General features: G+C 29.7%; 9 protein-coding genes across 9 annotated transcripts; 5 read left to right on the forward strand and 4 right to left on the reverse strand.

The window, feature by feature from the left end:
• Nucleotides 1-66: 66 nt before the first annotated feature.
• NAT2 (Nat2p) lies at nucleotides 67-699 on the forward strand (the record flags this gene model as incomplete). Its single annotated transcript, XM_011276764.1, has 1 exon — nucleotides 67-699. One exon carries the CDS (start codon nucleotides 67-69, stop codon nucleotides 697-699), a length of 633 nt encoding a protein of 210 aa, XP_011275066.1.
• Nucleotides 700-881: 182 nt separating this feature from the next.
• Nucleotides 882-1,790, reverse strand: BN7_2698 (urate oxidase; the record flags this gene model as incomplete). The annotated part of the gene is made up of 1 exon (XM_011276765.1): nucleotides 882-1,790. The coding sequence occupies one exon, from the start codon at nucleotides 1,788-1,790 to the stop codon at nucleotides 882-884; it is 909 nt and encodes a 302-aa protein (XP_011275067.1).
• Nucleotides 1,791-2,251: 461 nt separating this feature from the next.
• Nucleotides 2,252-3,826, reverse strand: BN7_2699 (SNG1 family protein; the record flags this gene model as incomplete). The annotated part of the gene is made up of 1 exon (XM_011276766.1): nucleotides 2,252-3,826. The coding sequence occupies one exon, from the start codon at nucleotides 3,824-3,826 to the stop codon at nucleotides 2,252-2,254; it is 1,575 nt and encodes a 524-aa protein (XP_011275068.1).
• A 231-nt stretch (nucleotides 3,827-4,057) lies between these two features.
• Nucleotides 4,058-5,668, forward strand: BN7_2700 (SNG1 family protein; the record flags this gene model as incomplete). The annotated part of the gene is made up of 1 exon (XM_011276767.1): nucleotides 4,058-5,668. One exon carries the CDS (start codon nucleotides 4,058-4,060, stop codon nucleotides 5,666-5,668), a length of 1,611 nt encoding a protein of 536 aa, XP_011275069.1.
• A 2,167-nt stretch (nucleotides 5,669-7,835) lies between these two features.
• On the reverse strand, nucleotides 7,836-8,309 carry RPL24B (60S ribosomal protein eL24; the record flags this gene model as incomplete). The annotated part of the gene is made up of 1 exon (XM_011276768.1): nucleotides 7,836-8,309. One exon carries the CDS (start codon nucleotides 8,307-8,309, stop codon nucleotides 7,836-7,838), a length of 474 nt encoding a protein of 157 aa, XP_011275070.1.
• Nucleotides 8,310-8,782: 473 nt separating this feature from the next.
• Nucleotides 8,783-9,227, forward strand: RPL30 (60S ribosomal protein eL30; the record flags this gene model as incomplete). The annotated part of the gene is made up of 2 exons (XM_011276769.1): nucleotides 8,783-8,789; nucleotides 8,923-9,227. 2 exons carry the CDS (start codon nucleotides 8,783-8,785, stop codon nucleotides 9,225-9,227), a joined length of 312 nt encoding a protein of 103 aa, XP_011275071.1.
• Nucleotides 9,228-9,849: 622 nt separating this feature from the next.
• Nucleotides 9,850-11,442, forward strand: BN7_2703 (Sodium/glucose cotransporter 1; the record flags this gene model as incomplete). Its single annotated transcript, XM_011276770.1, has 1 exon — nucleotides 9,850-11,442. The coding sequence occupies one exon, from the start codon at nucleotides 9,850-9,852 to the stop codon at nucleotides 11,440-11,442; it is 1,593 nt and encodes a 530-aa protein (XP_011275072.1).
• Nucleotides 11,443-11,794: 352 nt separating this feature from the next.
• On the forward strand, nucleotides 11,795-12,640 carry CYC3 (holocytochrome c synthase CYC3; the record flags this gene model as incomplete). Its single annotated transcript, XM_011276771.1, has 1 exon — nucleotides 11,795-12,640. The coding sequence occupies one exon, from the start codon at nucleotides 11,795-11,797 to the stop codon at nucleotides 12,638-12,640; it is 846 nt and encodes a 281-aa protein (XP_011275073.1).
• A 224-nt stretch (nucleotides 12,641-12,864) lies between these two features.
• Nucleotides 12,865-15,003, reverse strand: MSC6 (Msc6p; the record flags this gene model as incomplete). The annotated part of the gene is made up of 1 exon (XM_011276772.1): nucleotides 12,865-15,003. The coding sequence occupies one exon, from the start codon at nucleotides 15,001-15,003 to the stop codon at nucleotides 12,865-12,867; it is 2,139 nt and encodes a 712-aa protein (XP_011275074.1).
• Between the last annotated feature and the right edge of the window lie 346 nt (nucleotides 15,004-15,349).

Consider the following 15,349-nt stretch of genomic DNA (forward strand, 5'->3'; position numbering starts at 1 on the left):
ATGACGAATAAAGAACAGACAGAATACTGGGATTTGAAGCTTTAAGAAGTTGAGGTTCATTTAGAAATGTTTGCAAGAATACCATTAGGAATCAGACAGCCAATCAGGGCAAATTTGCGTTTCAAGAGATTTAATAGTACGAAATCACAAGGTAGTTCAAGTTCAAGTTCTAGTGGCACTGGTGAAAAGAAGAAGACAGGTATAAAAGCATTAATACAAGAATATGGTTATTCAGCATTAGCTATATATTTGGGTCTTTCAGCTATAGATTTCCCATTATGTTTCATAGCTGTTCATTCTATAGGGGAAGATAAAATCCATGAATATCAAGATAAAGCTAAAGAATTTATTGGTATAACACCAAAAGAACGTGAACCAAAAACAGATACAGATAAAGAAGAATCAAATGGATCAATATGGTCATCAACCTTGTTGACAGAAGCTATATTAGCATATGGGATTCATAAATCATTAATTTTCATAAGATTACCAATAACAGCTGCTATAACTCCAAGTATTGTTGGGAAATTAAGAAGTATGGGTTTTAATATTGGTTCAACAAAATTGAAAACAATTGCTCAACAAGCTAAAACTAAAACAAGTCAAAAAATTGTTGATTCTAAACATGCTGTTGCTAATAATGCTAAATTTGGAACTCCTGTTACAAAGAGACAAAAATGGTGGAGTTGGTTCTTCTAAGAGATTTCAGCTTCAAGCTTTACAAAGATACAAGATAAAAGATACAATGAATTATGAATTGATTTTTTTTTGGTAAACCTTACATATAATATTTAAAGTTGTACATAAACATCAACATATAACATAAATATAAAACATAACCTTTATAAACACCGTATACAATATATAATATAATAATTAATCTATAATTTTGATTTTGAATCACGAACAACAGAACATTTAATCAATCCATTTGGATGAGGACTTGGATAAAATACTTCTTGATCATTTTTCAAACCTTTCCATTCAAAATCCATCAAGAAATAATGTTTATTTGGTAATGAATAATCAACACTTTCAACTTCATTAGCTTTGGAAAGAATATCTGTAGCCATATTATACATTGTTCCTTGAACTGAAGGAGAGTTTTCTAATGCAAATGTATCCAATGTAATTTTTCTAGCTAAATATTCATAAATTTTATCGAAAAGACCTTGGGATGAAAGTTTTGAAATATTTGAAATTGGACCAAGTTTTTTAGAATCAAATTTCCAAGTTGAATCAACATCAGTTGATAAAATTCTATCAAATGCAGGTTTTAATGTAGTGAAATCACATACGTTATAACCATGGAATTGTGAACCTGTTGATTTTAACACAGTTAAATCTTTAATACTTGATTTTAAAGTATAATCACCTGATCTTGATAAATATAAATCAGTAATTCGTTTTTCAGGACCTTGATGAATAAATGAATGATCATGTAATTTACCATCAACTTCATATTTAACCCAACGATCTTGAATCACATTAACACTAACAGAATCAACATGATTATATTTCTTGATGAAATGTTGACCAATAGTAGCAACAAAGTTTTCAATTGGGAAGACTTCAGTAGTTTTTGCAAGGACTAGGATTGTATTTTTAACAGTATCAGTTGGAACAATAGATGAATTATCAGCATGGGTATAACTGGTATCAAAAGAACCTTCTAAAAGGACTTTAACAGTAGCTTCGATGATTTGATGTTTTTGAGGATTTTGTGGATCTTTTTTGACCTTGAGGAACTTGACATTGTCTTTACCATAAGAAGAGGATTGAAGGGCCATTGTGATATAGAATGAACTGATTAATTGATGAGATATAATTGATGAGTAGACAAAGATTTATAAAACAAGTTGAAATCCTTTTCTTTTATATAAAATCTTCAAATCAAATAAATTTTGGTGATAATCTTCTCTGCGGAATTCACCGACTGATAAGGAATCGGAGAAGACAATAAGCACAATTGAAAGGCCATAAAACAGCCAAATTATAAGACAGCAATTAAGCAAAATCACCATAGTACAATCAGATTTACAAAGATAAGACAATGGACTGATTCTGAGCATTGTTTATTAAGTAATTATACTATATTTTCCTAGTTTATTGTTAGTTGTGAATACTTCCTCTCATTGCTCATCGTTTATCAGTCGTACAACACCGAGAAACATTTAAAGCCGGTTTTGCCAAATATGAATAATTACGAACATTTACGAATAAACAACATCTATTATATAATACATTGATCTTATGCTTTAACTGGTGCACTACCACCTTGAGCTTTCAACTCAGCATCTCTTCTAGCTTTAACTTTACTAACATGAATCATAACAATTGGTGATATCAAATTACTTAAAACAACCCATGCAACTAGTATACCAATATTTCTACCCATTTGCTTTTTAGAAATATCTGAAAATACAACTTTAACTAATTCATAAGAATTATGAATTGGGAATGCATATCCATATCTGAAAAAATGATTCATTAGTGCCATTGAACTAACTGCTGGAGCAACATTCAAAGCCATAAATATAACTAACCAACCACCAACTAATGGTGGATAATATGTAAATGCCAATAATGAAACAATTTCATTAACACAACCTAATGATGACATTGTTAAATATGCTATAGCCCATAATACAAGAAACCCTGAATGACCAAATGTTGCCTTATAATCTAATTTAAATGCTGCATTCAATACAACATAAGATAATGATAAAATAATATATGACAATTGTGAAAGTGCCATTCTAAGTAATAAATATTTCAGACCTTTAACTAAAGTTGCAATGTATAATTGAATCTTGACAGTCATTATAAATTGGAAAAATGCAAAAATAACTAAATAAGTAAGACCTAATTGTAATGGTGCAACTAATACTGAATTTGTCACTGGTACATGATCATAATATTTAATTGCAATGGATTGTGATAAAAATTCAATTGCATTTACTGGGTCATCTAATTGTTGTAATATTACTGGATATGAACTGGGGAAACCTTTTATAAAACCTGATTCAACACTTCTTAAAATACTTGAAATATATGATTGCATTGTCAATAAATCTCTACCAGTTTCATAAATAAATTCCACAAGTCCCTCTGTGACATTAAAATCTGTATTATTTGTTTGAATAGCCGTGTGCAAGTCATAACTTATATTTGGTCTAACATAAATAGCTGCCCAATAATCTTGATCATGAATTTTCTGTATTATATCATCACGAGATAATGATTCATTAGTTGAAATCCATCTACCAATGTTTGCAATTTGAGGATTTTCAAGAACTTTTTGTAAAGTACCCCCAATAACTGGTTGAGTACCATTAACTGAAGAATCTTGATTAACAACTAAAAATCTAAAATTTTTAAAACGTGATTCTCTTTTATAATAAGAGCCAAAATAAATAGAAAGAACAATAATTAATATTATAGAAAGTACTAAGAAATTTGTTAAGAAAGTTCCATAAATTTTTAATCTTTGTTTCTTGAAATCTGAATCCCACCAATTAAACTTCCCCAAGTTTTTAAAACTATCCACAATAGTAGACCTTCTTCTTTGTGGAGGTGGAGGTGGTAATCCCTGTACCTGCTCATTTTCACTCTGATTATCATGTAATGACATGGTATAATTTCTTTCCAATTGATTCGTCCCCATCATATCATCATTTTGAATTCTTTCCTCGATGACATCTTCATTCAAGTCTTGTATTTCTTCAGCAATGGATTCCTCTGAAAAAGAGTCATTAAGTGTCCTTGTTCTGTTCAGTCCTTGTGTATCCTGGGTCTCCAGGTCTGTATCTCTTCGTTGTGCCATTGTTGAATTCTTCTGTGATTAAAATCTCTCTGGTTGTTTAGTTATTTTGGTGAGTACAATTGATTTAAATTCTTTTTGTTTTGTTTTTGTTATTTCCGGTTAATTAAATTTTTTACGAATTCAGCCGTGGTCAAAAAGATAAATATAAACACAGAAAAGTTAAAAACCAGGAACAACAATTCAACCATCAAGAAGTTACCACCACCTATACACAAGGAACAAACATCAGCAATGTCGTACAAGGACTCAGTGGACCCTTTGGAAGAGGCTACATATAGAACACAGTCTCACAATGATCACGATATTGTCGGTGGGTCACAGATGCCTCCAGTTCATATCTCATCGGGTCAAAGAAGCAGGTCTAATTCATTAATAAACTATGCCTTGGGAAGAGTAGAACAAGATAAACCTAATGAAGTTATTGAAGAACATCCAGATGAAAGTGAAGAGAGTAAAGAACACGAACAAGAGAAAGAACAAGAACAAAATGAACCATTGGAACAAGGATTAACTAAAACTTCAACAACAAAATCAGAGAAAAGGGCAAGACATGAACGAAATAAATCAAATTTTTGGAAAGTTGTTGTAATGTTTGCAAAAGTTTATCTGATAATGTTTGTCTTATTTGTTGGTATCTTATCAATTTATTGGGGATCTTTATATGATAGACCTTCTCATTATCATAAGATTAATTATCTTGTTGTACTTGATGAAGATCTTGAAGCTCAACAACCACCATCATTATATTCATTAACTTTACAAAATTTATTAACAAATGAAGCTATTACTAAATATGGAACTTTTGAATTTCAAAATGGTACAACTTTCAATGAATTAGCTCAAAAACATAATAATACAAATAGAGATGAAGTTATTAGACAAGTTCATCATCAAAATTATTGGGGTGGTATTTATGTCCCAAAAAATTTAACTCAAGATTATTATCAAGCATTAACAACAAATTCTTCATTTAATGGTACCATTGAATTTATTTATGAAACTGGTAGAAATCCTCAAGGTGTTGCATCATATATCGTTTCAATAATGAAAACTATTGAAAAACAATTTGTTAAATCTGGTTCTCAATCAATTGTTCAAAGGTTAATTTCTCAATTATCACAAGATCAACTTTCAACAATACTTCAATCTCATAGTGAATTATTACAACCATTATGGTGGCATTGGACAGATAATAGACCAAACCCAGGATCAATCGTCATTACAGTCGTTCAAATTGGATTAATTTATTTATTAGTTTTATCATTTCATCAATTTAATTTCGCTTCAAGTACACATGAATACATCTTGAAAAACATTCATACAAGGCAATATTTATTATATCATTATACTGTATCACAATTAGCTTATATTATACTTTCATTAGTTTATTCATTAATGACTTTAGCTTTTAAAGTTGACCATACAAAAACATTTGGTAAAAGTGGATTTTTAGTTGAATGGGTTTTCGTTTATTTAACAATGGCTGCATTAGGTGGTGTTAATGAAAATGCAGCAATTCAAATCTTTGCACGTTATAAACCAATAATTGGGTTTTGGATTGTTTTTTTCCTTGTTATTAATGTTTCACCTGTTTTTTCACCAATGATTGTTATGAACCGGTTTTATAGATATGGTTATGCAATGCCATTATATAATGGTAATGAATTATTGAAAATCATCTTTTTGGATACTTATAAGGGGAATATTGGTAGAAATGTTGGTGTTTTAATTGCTTGGATTGTATTGATGAACATTATTTTACCTTTTAATTTAAGAAATGTTAGAAATTATACAAGAGCAGTTAATGCAAAAGCTAAAAAAGTTTTGGATGAAAAGAAATAACTAGATTAGAAGTTGAAGGGTATATAGTTTTAATGTAATTTACAGATGTTGATTTTAAAAAGAATGTAGTTTATATATTTCTTAATCCATATTGCTTTAATCCCATAACTTAATGTTATTCTTTCAAGACAATTGAATGGATGATATATATATATTCATGTGTTCTGCTGAGTTGGTCATTATATATGAGTGAACCTATAATTTCAGATCAAGCAGATATACTTAAAATGGAAATATAGAATTAATACTAGTATTTGTTGATGACATGCTAATTGTTGCACAAAATTTCAATAACTTGCTTATGCAGAAGGACGAAACAACATAATAATGGAGGATGCAAGAGCAAACTGGGGTGAAACATATAGAATACCAAAAAGGAACATAAAATATGCAATGAAATATGGTGTATATGTAAGAAATAGATTGGTTCTTTACTTGTTCGAAATGGCAAGGGATAAGGAAAATTATCTTGAAATAGGGATAAAATGTCAAGAAATACCCGCGAATTGTGAGAGAAGGATATCAGTTCTTACTAGTGCTCATAGAGTCAGCCATTAATCAATTCATTAGTTATATAAATCTTCTACAATCTCTTATATCGTCAATAAAATAACATATATATTCAATTCTCATCACGCTTTATTCCCATGAACCCTTAATTAACCAAGAGATCATTCTTTCAAGACAATGATGGAAGATATATACCATTTGAGTTTAGATCTTAATCGACCAACTTGAACACGATTGAATAATATAGGTTGATCTATATTTGCTCAAAGATATCAAACATGTTTCAAGTATGAGTCAATTTAAACCTTAATATATAGACTAAACCATGACCAAAGATTGAGCAAATGCAAAATTATATTTTCAAGCGATGAAAAGCGATTTTAAAAGCTTATATGATTATTCCAAAAAGTGAATGATATTTGCTTCCAATTTATAAATGATCTCTGATCGACCACAAATTCTGCTGTGTTTCAATGCCTTTTGTAATGGAGGAACCAGAATGAGAAAATCTGAAATAGATAAGATTATCTAGTCATTTTAAGTACTTTGTAACTTGCAGCAAGGATTTAAAATGATGAGAAATTTAAATTATACATATGAGAACATTTTCGCGAGCAAAATTCCTAGTACTCGGTGGATAATCAATAATAAGTGCTGAATAAAATTACATCAACTACAAGTATCATCCAATTCATATTTCAATTCCAATTGATCAAATAATCAAATCATATATTTAAATTCTCATCACGCTTGAATTTCATTGAATAACTACTTCATAGTTTATTAATTCTTCAAGACAATGATGGATAAATAATGATAATATTTTTATAATAACAAATAATATAGTAACCTTTGGACTAAGAAATCTGTAATTCAAAGAATAAAGTGTATTATAATATTAGATGCGGTATATTAAATTCCAATATTAACCAAACAATATATCATCAACAAGGATATTATTGAAATACAAGAACATCAGACTCTAATAGGTCAAAAACTTGAAAAGTGTAAAATGACAAAGTTTACTATCAGATGGAACAAAAAAACGTCTAAAAAAACAAATTATGATCCAAATCGGTTGTTCATGAAGTTGACCCATAACAAATATTATGTTCGACGTATATGAAATTTTTAGTTTTATGAAAAATATCGAGTCGCGATTCTCAAAGAGCAACATGTCTAGTATATAGGTAACACATTCAAGTTTGAAGGAATATACAATTATTTAAAATAACCTAAAGTGACACGCAAGCCATGGTCTATTAGTATTACTTTAATTACGATTGTGATGTCTTCATGTTTGGTTTAAAGCCTCGTAGTACCTACTGTAGTTGTGTAAACGCGACAGTGAAATTTCCAAGGACAATACGCCAAAATGAATAAATTACTCCATGAATGAGCAAACTAAAATTACACATGTAAAGTTTGTGAAAGATATGATAATGGTCTAGTCTATTCTGTGACAATCCTTTTCCCATTGTAATTTCATATTCTTCTTATAATTGATAATTATTCAACCATTAACCATTATTCACACAATCCACATAATTCACATCATATCTACAATTTTTTGTAACACTAATTTGATTTTTTTAACCGTTAATATATATATTACTGAAAAAACACCTTATATTCATTCAAAGTATTAAAATTTAACTTAACGAGAAGTAGCAGCAACTTTTTGGAAAGCACCTTTAGCTTGTTGTTTTGAAATTTTAGCAGCTTGACCTTGAGCACCAGCTAATTTAGCTTTTTCAGCTTTTCTGGAAGCTTTAGCAGCTTTCTTTTTTTCTTTATCAGCTTTAACAGCAGCTTCTCTTTGAGCTTTTCTGAAATCAGCTTTTTGACCACGTCTTTCTTTAATTAATTCTAAAGAAGCACCGACAACAGCTCTTTGATTTTTAACAGATTTTCTTGATCTCTTTTTGGCAACTTCTTCAGTAATACCTTTTTTGTGTTGTCTTCTATATAAAACAGTCCATGAAATTCTTCTTGGATTTTTTCTTTGATGGAATAAAGAAGCAGATTTTGAGTTTTGGAATCTAAAGATTTTTGAATCCCCTCTAACGAAAAGAGTACCTCTACCTGGGTAGATTTTAGAACCTGAGAATGAATCAACTTCAACCTTCATTTTTGATTGTTAATTAACGTTGTTGATGTAAAAATATCACCTATACGTTGGTTATGGGTTTATAGATAAAAGATGAGTTTTTCACAGAATGGATGGGAAACTGAGAGACTGAGAAACTGGGTATAATTGTGGTTTGAGCAGCATTCGCGCATACAAATTTTATTGTGAAAGTGTGCGAATTTTTTATATCAGCGAGGAATTCGCGAATGGGAGATTTCACAAAAAGTTTCAGTTGTTTGTGAAAATTGCGTGGGTTTGGGAGTGTGACTGTTGGTGTGTGGATGAGTTATCTGAGATACATCATCAGGTGACTAGGGCTCTGATAATCCAAACACCACGGATTATTTTTTTTTTCACCACTACGATTGTTGGTATATAAAATTTTCAACTTTTGTATATACTTTTCATACATACTCTTCTCTTCTTCTTCATCACAGACCGGAGTGTTAAACCACATATAAACAAACGCAGAGATGGTCAGTATACATTACATGGTGATGGTGATAACTTAATAGTTCAAGGAGCTATTACTTTCAATCACCATCCACTATATAGAATGTTTTATAGTTTCAATTATACTAACATATATATCATTAGGCCCCAAAAGTTAAAGCTCAAGAAAACTTAAACGCTAAATTAGCTCTTACCATTAAATCTGGTAAATATACCTTAGGTTACAAATCCGTTGTCAAATCATTAAGACAAGGTAAAGCTAAGTTAGTTATCATTGCTGCTAACACTCCAGTTTTAAGAAAATCTGAATTAGAATACTATGCTATGTTATCAAAAACTAATGTCCATTATTTCCATGGTGGTAACAATGAATTAGGTACTGCTTGTGGTAGATTATTCAGAGTTGGTGTTTTATCCATTTTAGATGCTGGTGATTCTGATATCTTATCTTCAGTCTCTGCTTAGATTATTTGAATTGTGTGTTTATAATTAATATCATGTAAATTTAATCTAATTATTATGAGTGTAGTATAAACTATAAGCTATAAATGCAAGGCTAATGCATACTAAATCAGCCCTAATTTAACAACTATGTCTATTCTATGTCAAAGTTGACATGTTGACACAACTTCTACGTTAATTATCATCTGATTTACCGTTGAAGAGTATTCTCTTAGAATGATCTTGAACCGTTATTCACCTACTTTAACGGTGCAGTCATACCCATCGCCAAACAGGTATAGCTCAATTTCTAACCTTTTCCCACCACAATTGAACCATTAAAACACCAAAAGAGACCATAAACTAACCATCTACAACACTATTCATAACTAATAACACTAGTCTTTTTCTAAAAGTGTTAAAATAGTAAATCTTTACCACCGTAAATCAGTTTTTCAGTATATGCAATTAATTCTCGAATTTGGAAAAAAAACAATATGGCTGCTAACATTTCTAAGGGCATAAAAAGAAAACTAGTAAACTGTTGATGAAAATTTATATAAAACCAGTTGAATGTGCCATAATTTTGTAAAAATGTCATAAAGATCATCATTAAAGCCATATCATTACACTGAGATAATATAAAATGGGTCATTTATCTCATCCTGCTGCTAATGCAATCTTATACGTTACTTATGGTTTACTATTAATAAGTGGTGTTAGTATAGGTTGGATTTTCCATGATAAAAAGACATTTTTAAACGTTAATGGTACACAAAAGGGTATTCCATTAGCTTTTAATTTCGTTGCGAGTGGTCTTGGTGTTGGTATCCTTTCGACTTATCCTCAAGTTGCAAATACTGCTGGGTTACAAGGTTTATTAGTTTATGCATTATGTGGTGGTTTACCAATGTTATTATTTTCATTTTTAGGGCCAAAAATTAGAAAACAATGTCCTGATGGATTTGTCTTGACTGAATGGGTTTTCCATAGATTTGGTCCTGTTGCTGGATTATACCTTTCTGCATGTACTATATTAACATTATTCTTATTTATGGTTTCTGATGTTGCTTCATTACAATATGCTATTAATACTTTAACTGGATTAAATGCACTTCCTGTTGTTATTGTGGAATGTGTTGTTACAAGTATTTATACTGCAATTGGTGGGTTTAAAGTTAGTTTCATTACTGATAATATTCAAATTGCTACAGTTTTCATCTTGATTATAATTATTTCATGTGCAATGGGTACATATATTGATATTGATACTTCAAAAATTCCAGAATCTGGTTTATTAAAAGGTAATAAATTAGGTTGGCAATTAATTTATATCTTAGTTATTGCAATTTTCACAAATGATTTATTCATGTCTGGATTTTGGTTAAGAACTTTTGCTTCAAAAACTGATAAAGATCTTTGGATTGGTTGTTCAATTGCTGCATTTTTAATGACTTGTATTGCAGTTATTGTTGGTATCCCTGGTATTATTGCAGTTTGGGCTGGTCTTGTTGATGTTGGTGATGATGGTGCCTCAGGTGCCTCATTTTTCATTATTTTAACTCAATTACCTTCATGGGTTATGGGTTTTACATTAGTTTTCATTGCTGCTTTATCAACATGTACAATTGGTTCATTACAAAGTGCTTTAACTTCAACCATTTCAAATGATATTTTCAGAAATAAGATCCCAATCATGTATATTAGAGTTATTGTTGTATTAATTATTGTACCAGTTATTGTTGTTGGTTTAAAAGTTGCAGATGATGTTTTACAAATTTATTTCATTGCAGATTTATTATCAGCTGCAGTTATCCCAGTTATTTTATTAGGTTTAAGTTCATATTTCTATTTCTTAACAGTATTTGAAGTTATTGCCGGTGGACTTGGTGGGTTATTAACAGTTTTCATCTTTGGGACAATTTATTATGGTAATGCCAAAGATGGTGGTTTATTATTGATTGTTAATAATGGTATCTACGGAAATGATTGGAGTGCATTTGGTGCTTTCGTTGCAGCACCTGTTGGTTCATTATTAGCTGCTAGTATAATGTTGGGATTAAGATTATTAGTATTAAAATTGATTTCTAAATCTAGTGGGAAACCATTCACAGCATTGGATAAACCAAAACCAAAAGATACTAAACCAGCTGAAGACGGTGTTGCTAAGAAGTCTCTTGATAGTGATTTGAGCTCAAAGAGTAAAGACCCAGTTCAAGTTTCCACATCACCAGCATAATACAATTGATTAATACTCACTACACTTCATATAAAATTGTCATTTTGAGTTCGTTTTTTTCCCTGTGTTTCTGCATAGAATAGTTTTTTCTAATAAAAGTAATTAATATACCCATGATGTAGATCAACTTACGAAGACCATAGCATAAATTCTTCATAAATTCTTCATAAATTGTGTCAAATTAAATAAAAGCCAATAAAAATCTGTGCTTACTAAAATATTTAAAATTCGCGAAACGAACTTTTCTTTTGTTTCCGTTTTTTATAAACAATTTAATTTATAATTTGAATCTGATATTGAATTGTACTATTCTATACTACTTTATCTATAATTTATATTCATTATATTCAACATGGGATGGTTCTGGGCTGATTCGGAAAGTGCTACAAGTGCTACAAATGCTGCTGCTTCAGGTGCTAAATGTCCTGTGGATCATAAGGCTAAAGCTTCAACTCCAGCTGTATGTCCTGTTAAACCAAAAGAATCTAAACCAACTTCAGAATTACCAGCTGTTTGTCCAATGAAGAAAGATGGTGATAATTCCAGTGGAGTATCAGATACATTAAATCCTTTAAATAATATGCCATCTTTCATTTCTTCATCTAAATTACCAGGTCAAAAATTAGATTTACCAACAGATCGTACTTTTTCAACAATTCCAAGAGGTGAAGATGAAGATGAAGGTGTTTGGGAATATCCATCTCCTCAACAAATGTTTAATGCCATGATGAAAAAGGGGAAAGGTGATGGTATCCCAGAAGATGCAGTGGAATCAATGGTTGATGTTCATAATTTTTTAAATGAAGGTGCATGGCAAGAAATTCTTGAATGGGAAAAACCTTATGAATCTTTATATAATAAAGCTCCAAGATTAGCTCAATTCACAGGTAGACCTCATGATCTTTCACCAAGAGCTCGTATGTATTTACAATTATCCAAAATATTCCCAAAAACTTTCAATACAGATCCTCCATTTGATAGACATGATTGGTATGTTCTTAGATCAAATGGTCAAGGTGGTTGGAATCAAGTTAGATATGTTATTGATTATTATGGAGGTCCAGATGATGAACATGGAATGCCAACTTTCTTCTTGGATGTTAGACCTGCTTTGGATAATGTTACAAATGCTAAAGATCGTATGGCTCATTGGTTAAAACCTCATTGGGATAAAGCTATGGGGAAAGTTGATGAATAAACTCTTCAATTGGTATAGCTTTCCCACTTTCATTTATTTGCATGTATATATATATTATAATATTTTGGTTTCCTTATATTTTTAACGGTTTAAATATGAATTAATGTCTTTGATTTAAATATAATTTACAAATTGTAATAAACTTATATGTATATGTATTCATACAGCTATAATCCCTATGTACATTTTAACAACTATTTATATATAATAATGCATTATTTCAATTAATTTGAAACCATTTGGTTTTCAACAATTTGTGGAATTTTAATACCTTCCAATTTTTTTAAATTACCAATAACTTTTTTAGTTGAATCACTTAATCCTCCAAATTTAGCATTTTCAATATCTTGGAAAATTAAATTTGCAAATTCAACATCTTTACCAAAATTTGCAGCTTTCAATAAGAAATAAAATGTAAATTTATTAGCACCTGGATAACTTCCATTTTTACCACTTTCTCTAAAAGCTTGATAATAATGTTTAACTTTATCAATTCTTTGATTTTTAGCAAATCCATCGAAAAACATATTCCAATATTTAATATTAACTTCATAACCTTTTGAAATCATTCTAGCGATATATTCTTCAGCTTGATCAATTTTACCATATGTTAACATATTTGCAATCATTGAAACGTAAGAAACATGATTTGCTAAATTTTTTCTTTCAAGATAATTAAATAATACAGTTGAAGTATTTGAATAAGTTGGATCTTTACCTAATCCATCAATAATACTAGTTAATGTATATGCATTAACTTGAATACCATTTTTTTTCATATCTTGAATTAATGCTGTAATTAATTCATCATTAACAATTTCACCTCTTCTTCTTGCTGATTTCATTGTTAAATCAATAATCATGGAATAAGTTGCAACATCTGGTTTGATTTTATTTGTAGTCATTGATTTTAATAATGCTGAAGCTTTATTTAAATCTCTTGATTTAATAAAACCATTTAATAATGCATTATAAGTATTAATATTAATAGCTGATGAATTAGAACCTTGAGAAAATTTATCGAAAATTTCCTCCATCTTGATTAAATTATTATTAACACTTAAATGTTGAATATAAGATTGAACAATACTTGATTTTGTTAAAAGATCGTCTGTGATTAATTCTTCAATTTTATCATGTTTTTTCAAATATGAATAAACTTGAATTAATTTTGCAGTAGTTTCATCATTTTTCTTTGGAATTTGATTATAAATTGATTCAACTTGATCAAGTCTTTGATTAAATGGACCAATTTTGGAAACAGCTTCTAATAATTCATTCCATGCTTCAGTTGATGGATTGATTCCTGATTTGATTAAGTCATTCCAAAGATCCATTGTACGTTGACGTTGATTAACTTTATTGAAGAAACTCATAAATGAAACTAAAGTTTGTTCATCAACTGGAACTTCATTAATTTCTGAACTCTCTAAAACTGATTTATAAACATCTTCTAAAGCTTTTGTATTTCCTTGGATAGCAGCTTCATGTGCCTTATTTAAAAATAATAATGAATTTGGTTTTTGATTTACAAATTTGGTTTTATTTATAAGTTTTAATAGTAATTTTTGTCTTTTAGGTTGATCTTTAAGGATATCTTGTGAAACACTAAATAATAAACCTAAACTTTTTTCTTCTTCACCTTGTAATAAAGTTTTCAAAATATTTAAATCTGGTAATTTCCCTTCATTAGCACAACTTTCATAATAAGCTAATTGAGTGAAAAGTTTAATATATCTACCACCTGCTTTAAGATTTTCCATTGATTTATATTCCAAATAATGAACCCATAATTCCAAAACACCAGACAAATCACCTTTAATTAATTTAAATCTTGAAAGATCTTCAAATGCAACAATATCACAAACACTAATTTCACTAGCTCTAGAAATAACATATTCAGGAGTGAAATGTGGGTCTTCACTCTTTATAGCAGTTTGTAAGAGTTTTTTGATTATAGGACTGAAATCACGTCTTGTTGATAATAAAGAACGATCTCTAACATCAAATGTAGAAAGTTCATCAATTAATTCATCAAATATTCTTGAATAATCAGTATCAATTAATTTTGAATCAATTGAATTATAAGTTTCTGAAATTTTTTTCAATTCTGCAACTCTTTTATTTCTATTATATGTATATTGTTCATATTTTGTAAGTTTTGGTCTTTCAGGTATTGAATCATCACCTTCTTTTAAATCTTTATTTTGTAATTCATTTGAAATTATAGATTCTGAATGTTGGAAACGCAACTGATTAATTAAATTTGAACGATTAATTAAACTACCACTATAACGAGAAACCCCAGATTCCACAATATTTGTGACTACCCTAGATCTAACCAGACGAGCACAACTCAACATCTTAAGTTTAGATAAATGGTCCACCAGATTATATACTATTTCAGCTTACTCTCTAAATTTTTAACCATTATTTATTTTTCAATTTAATGATCTTTCTCGGAACTTTTTTTTTCCAATCACCAAAATGCTTATGTAAACGCTTAGGTCATCTCAAATCTGGGAAAATAAAACATAAGATATCTCGATTACCAACCAGCATAATCTGTATATAAATGGACAGACAATTAAAGAAAAATTGTAGCTTTCAAATGATACTAAATTCAGCCAAATCGACCGGCGGGATCTTGAATTAAAATTGAAAGTTTGCAAAACGCCGATTATACTGCTGCAACACATCAACAATGTT

Source organism: Wickerhamomyces ciferrii, contig 00068 (genome assembly GCF_000313485.1).
Source record: "Wickerhamomyces ciferrii WGS project CAIF00000000 data, strain NRRL Y-1031 F-60-10, contig 00068, whole genome shotgun sequence".
NCBI lineage: Eukaryota > Fungi > Ascomycota > Saccharomycetes > Phaffomycetales > Wickerhamomycetaceae > Hansenula > Hansenula ciferrii.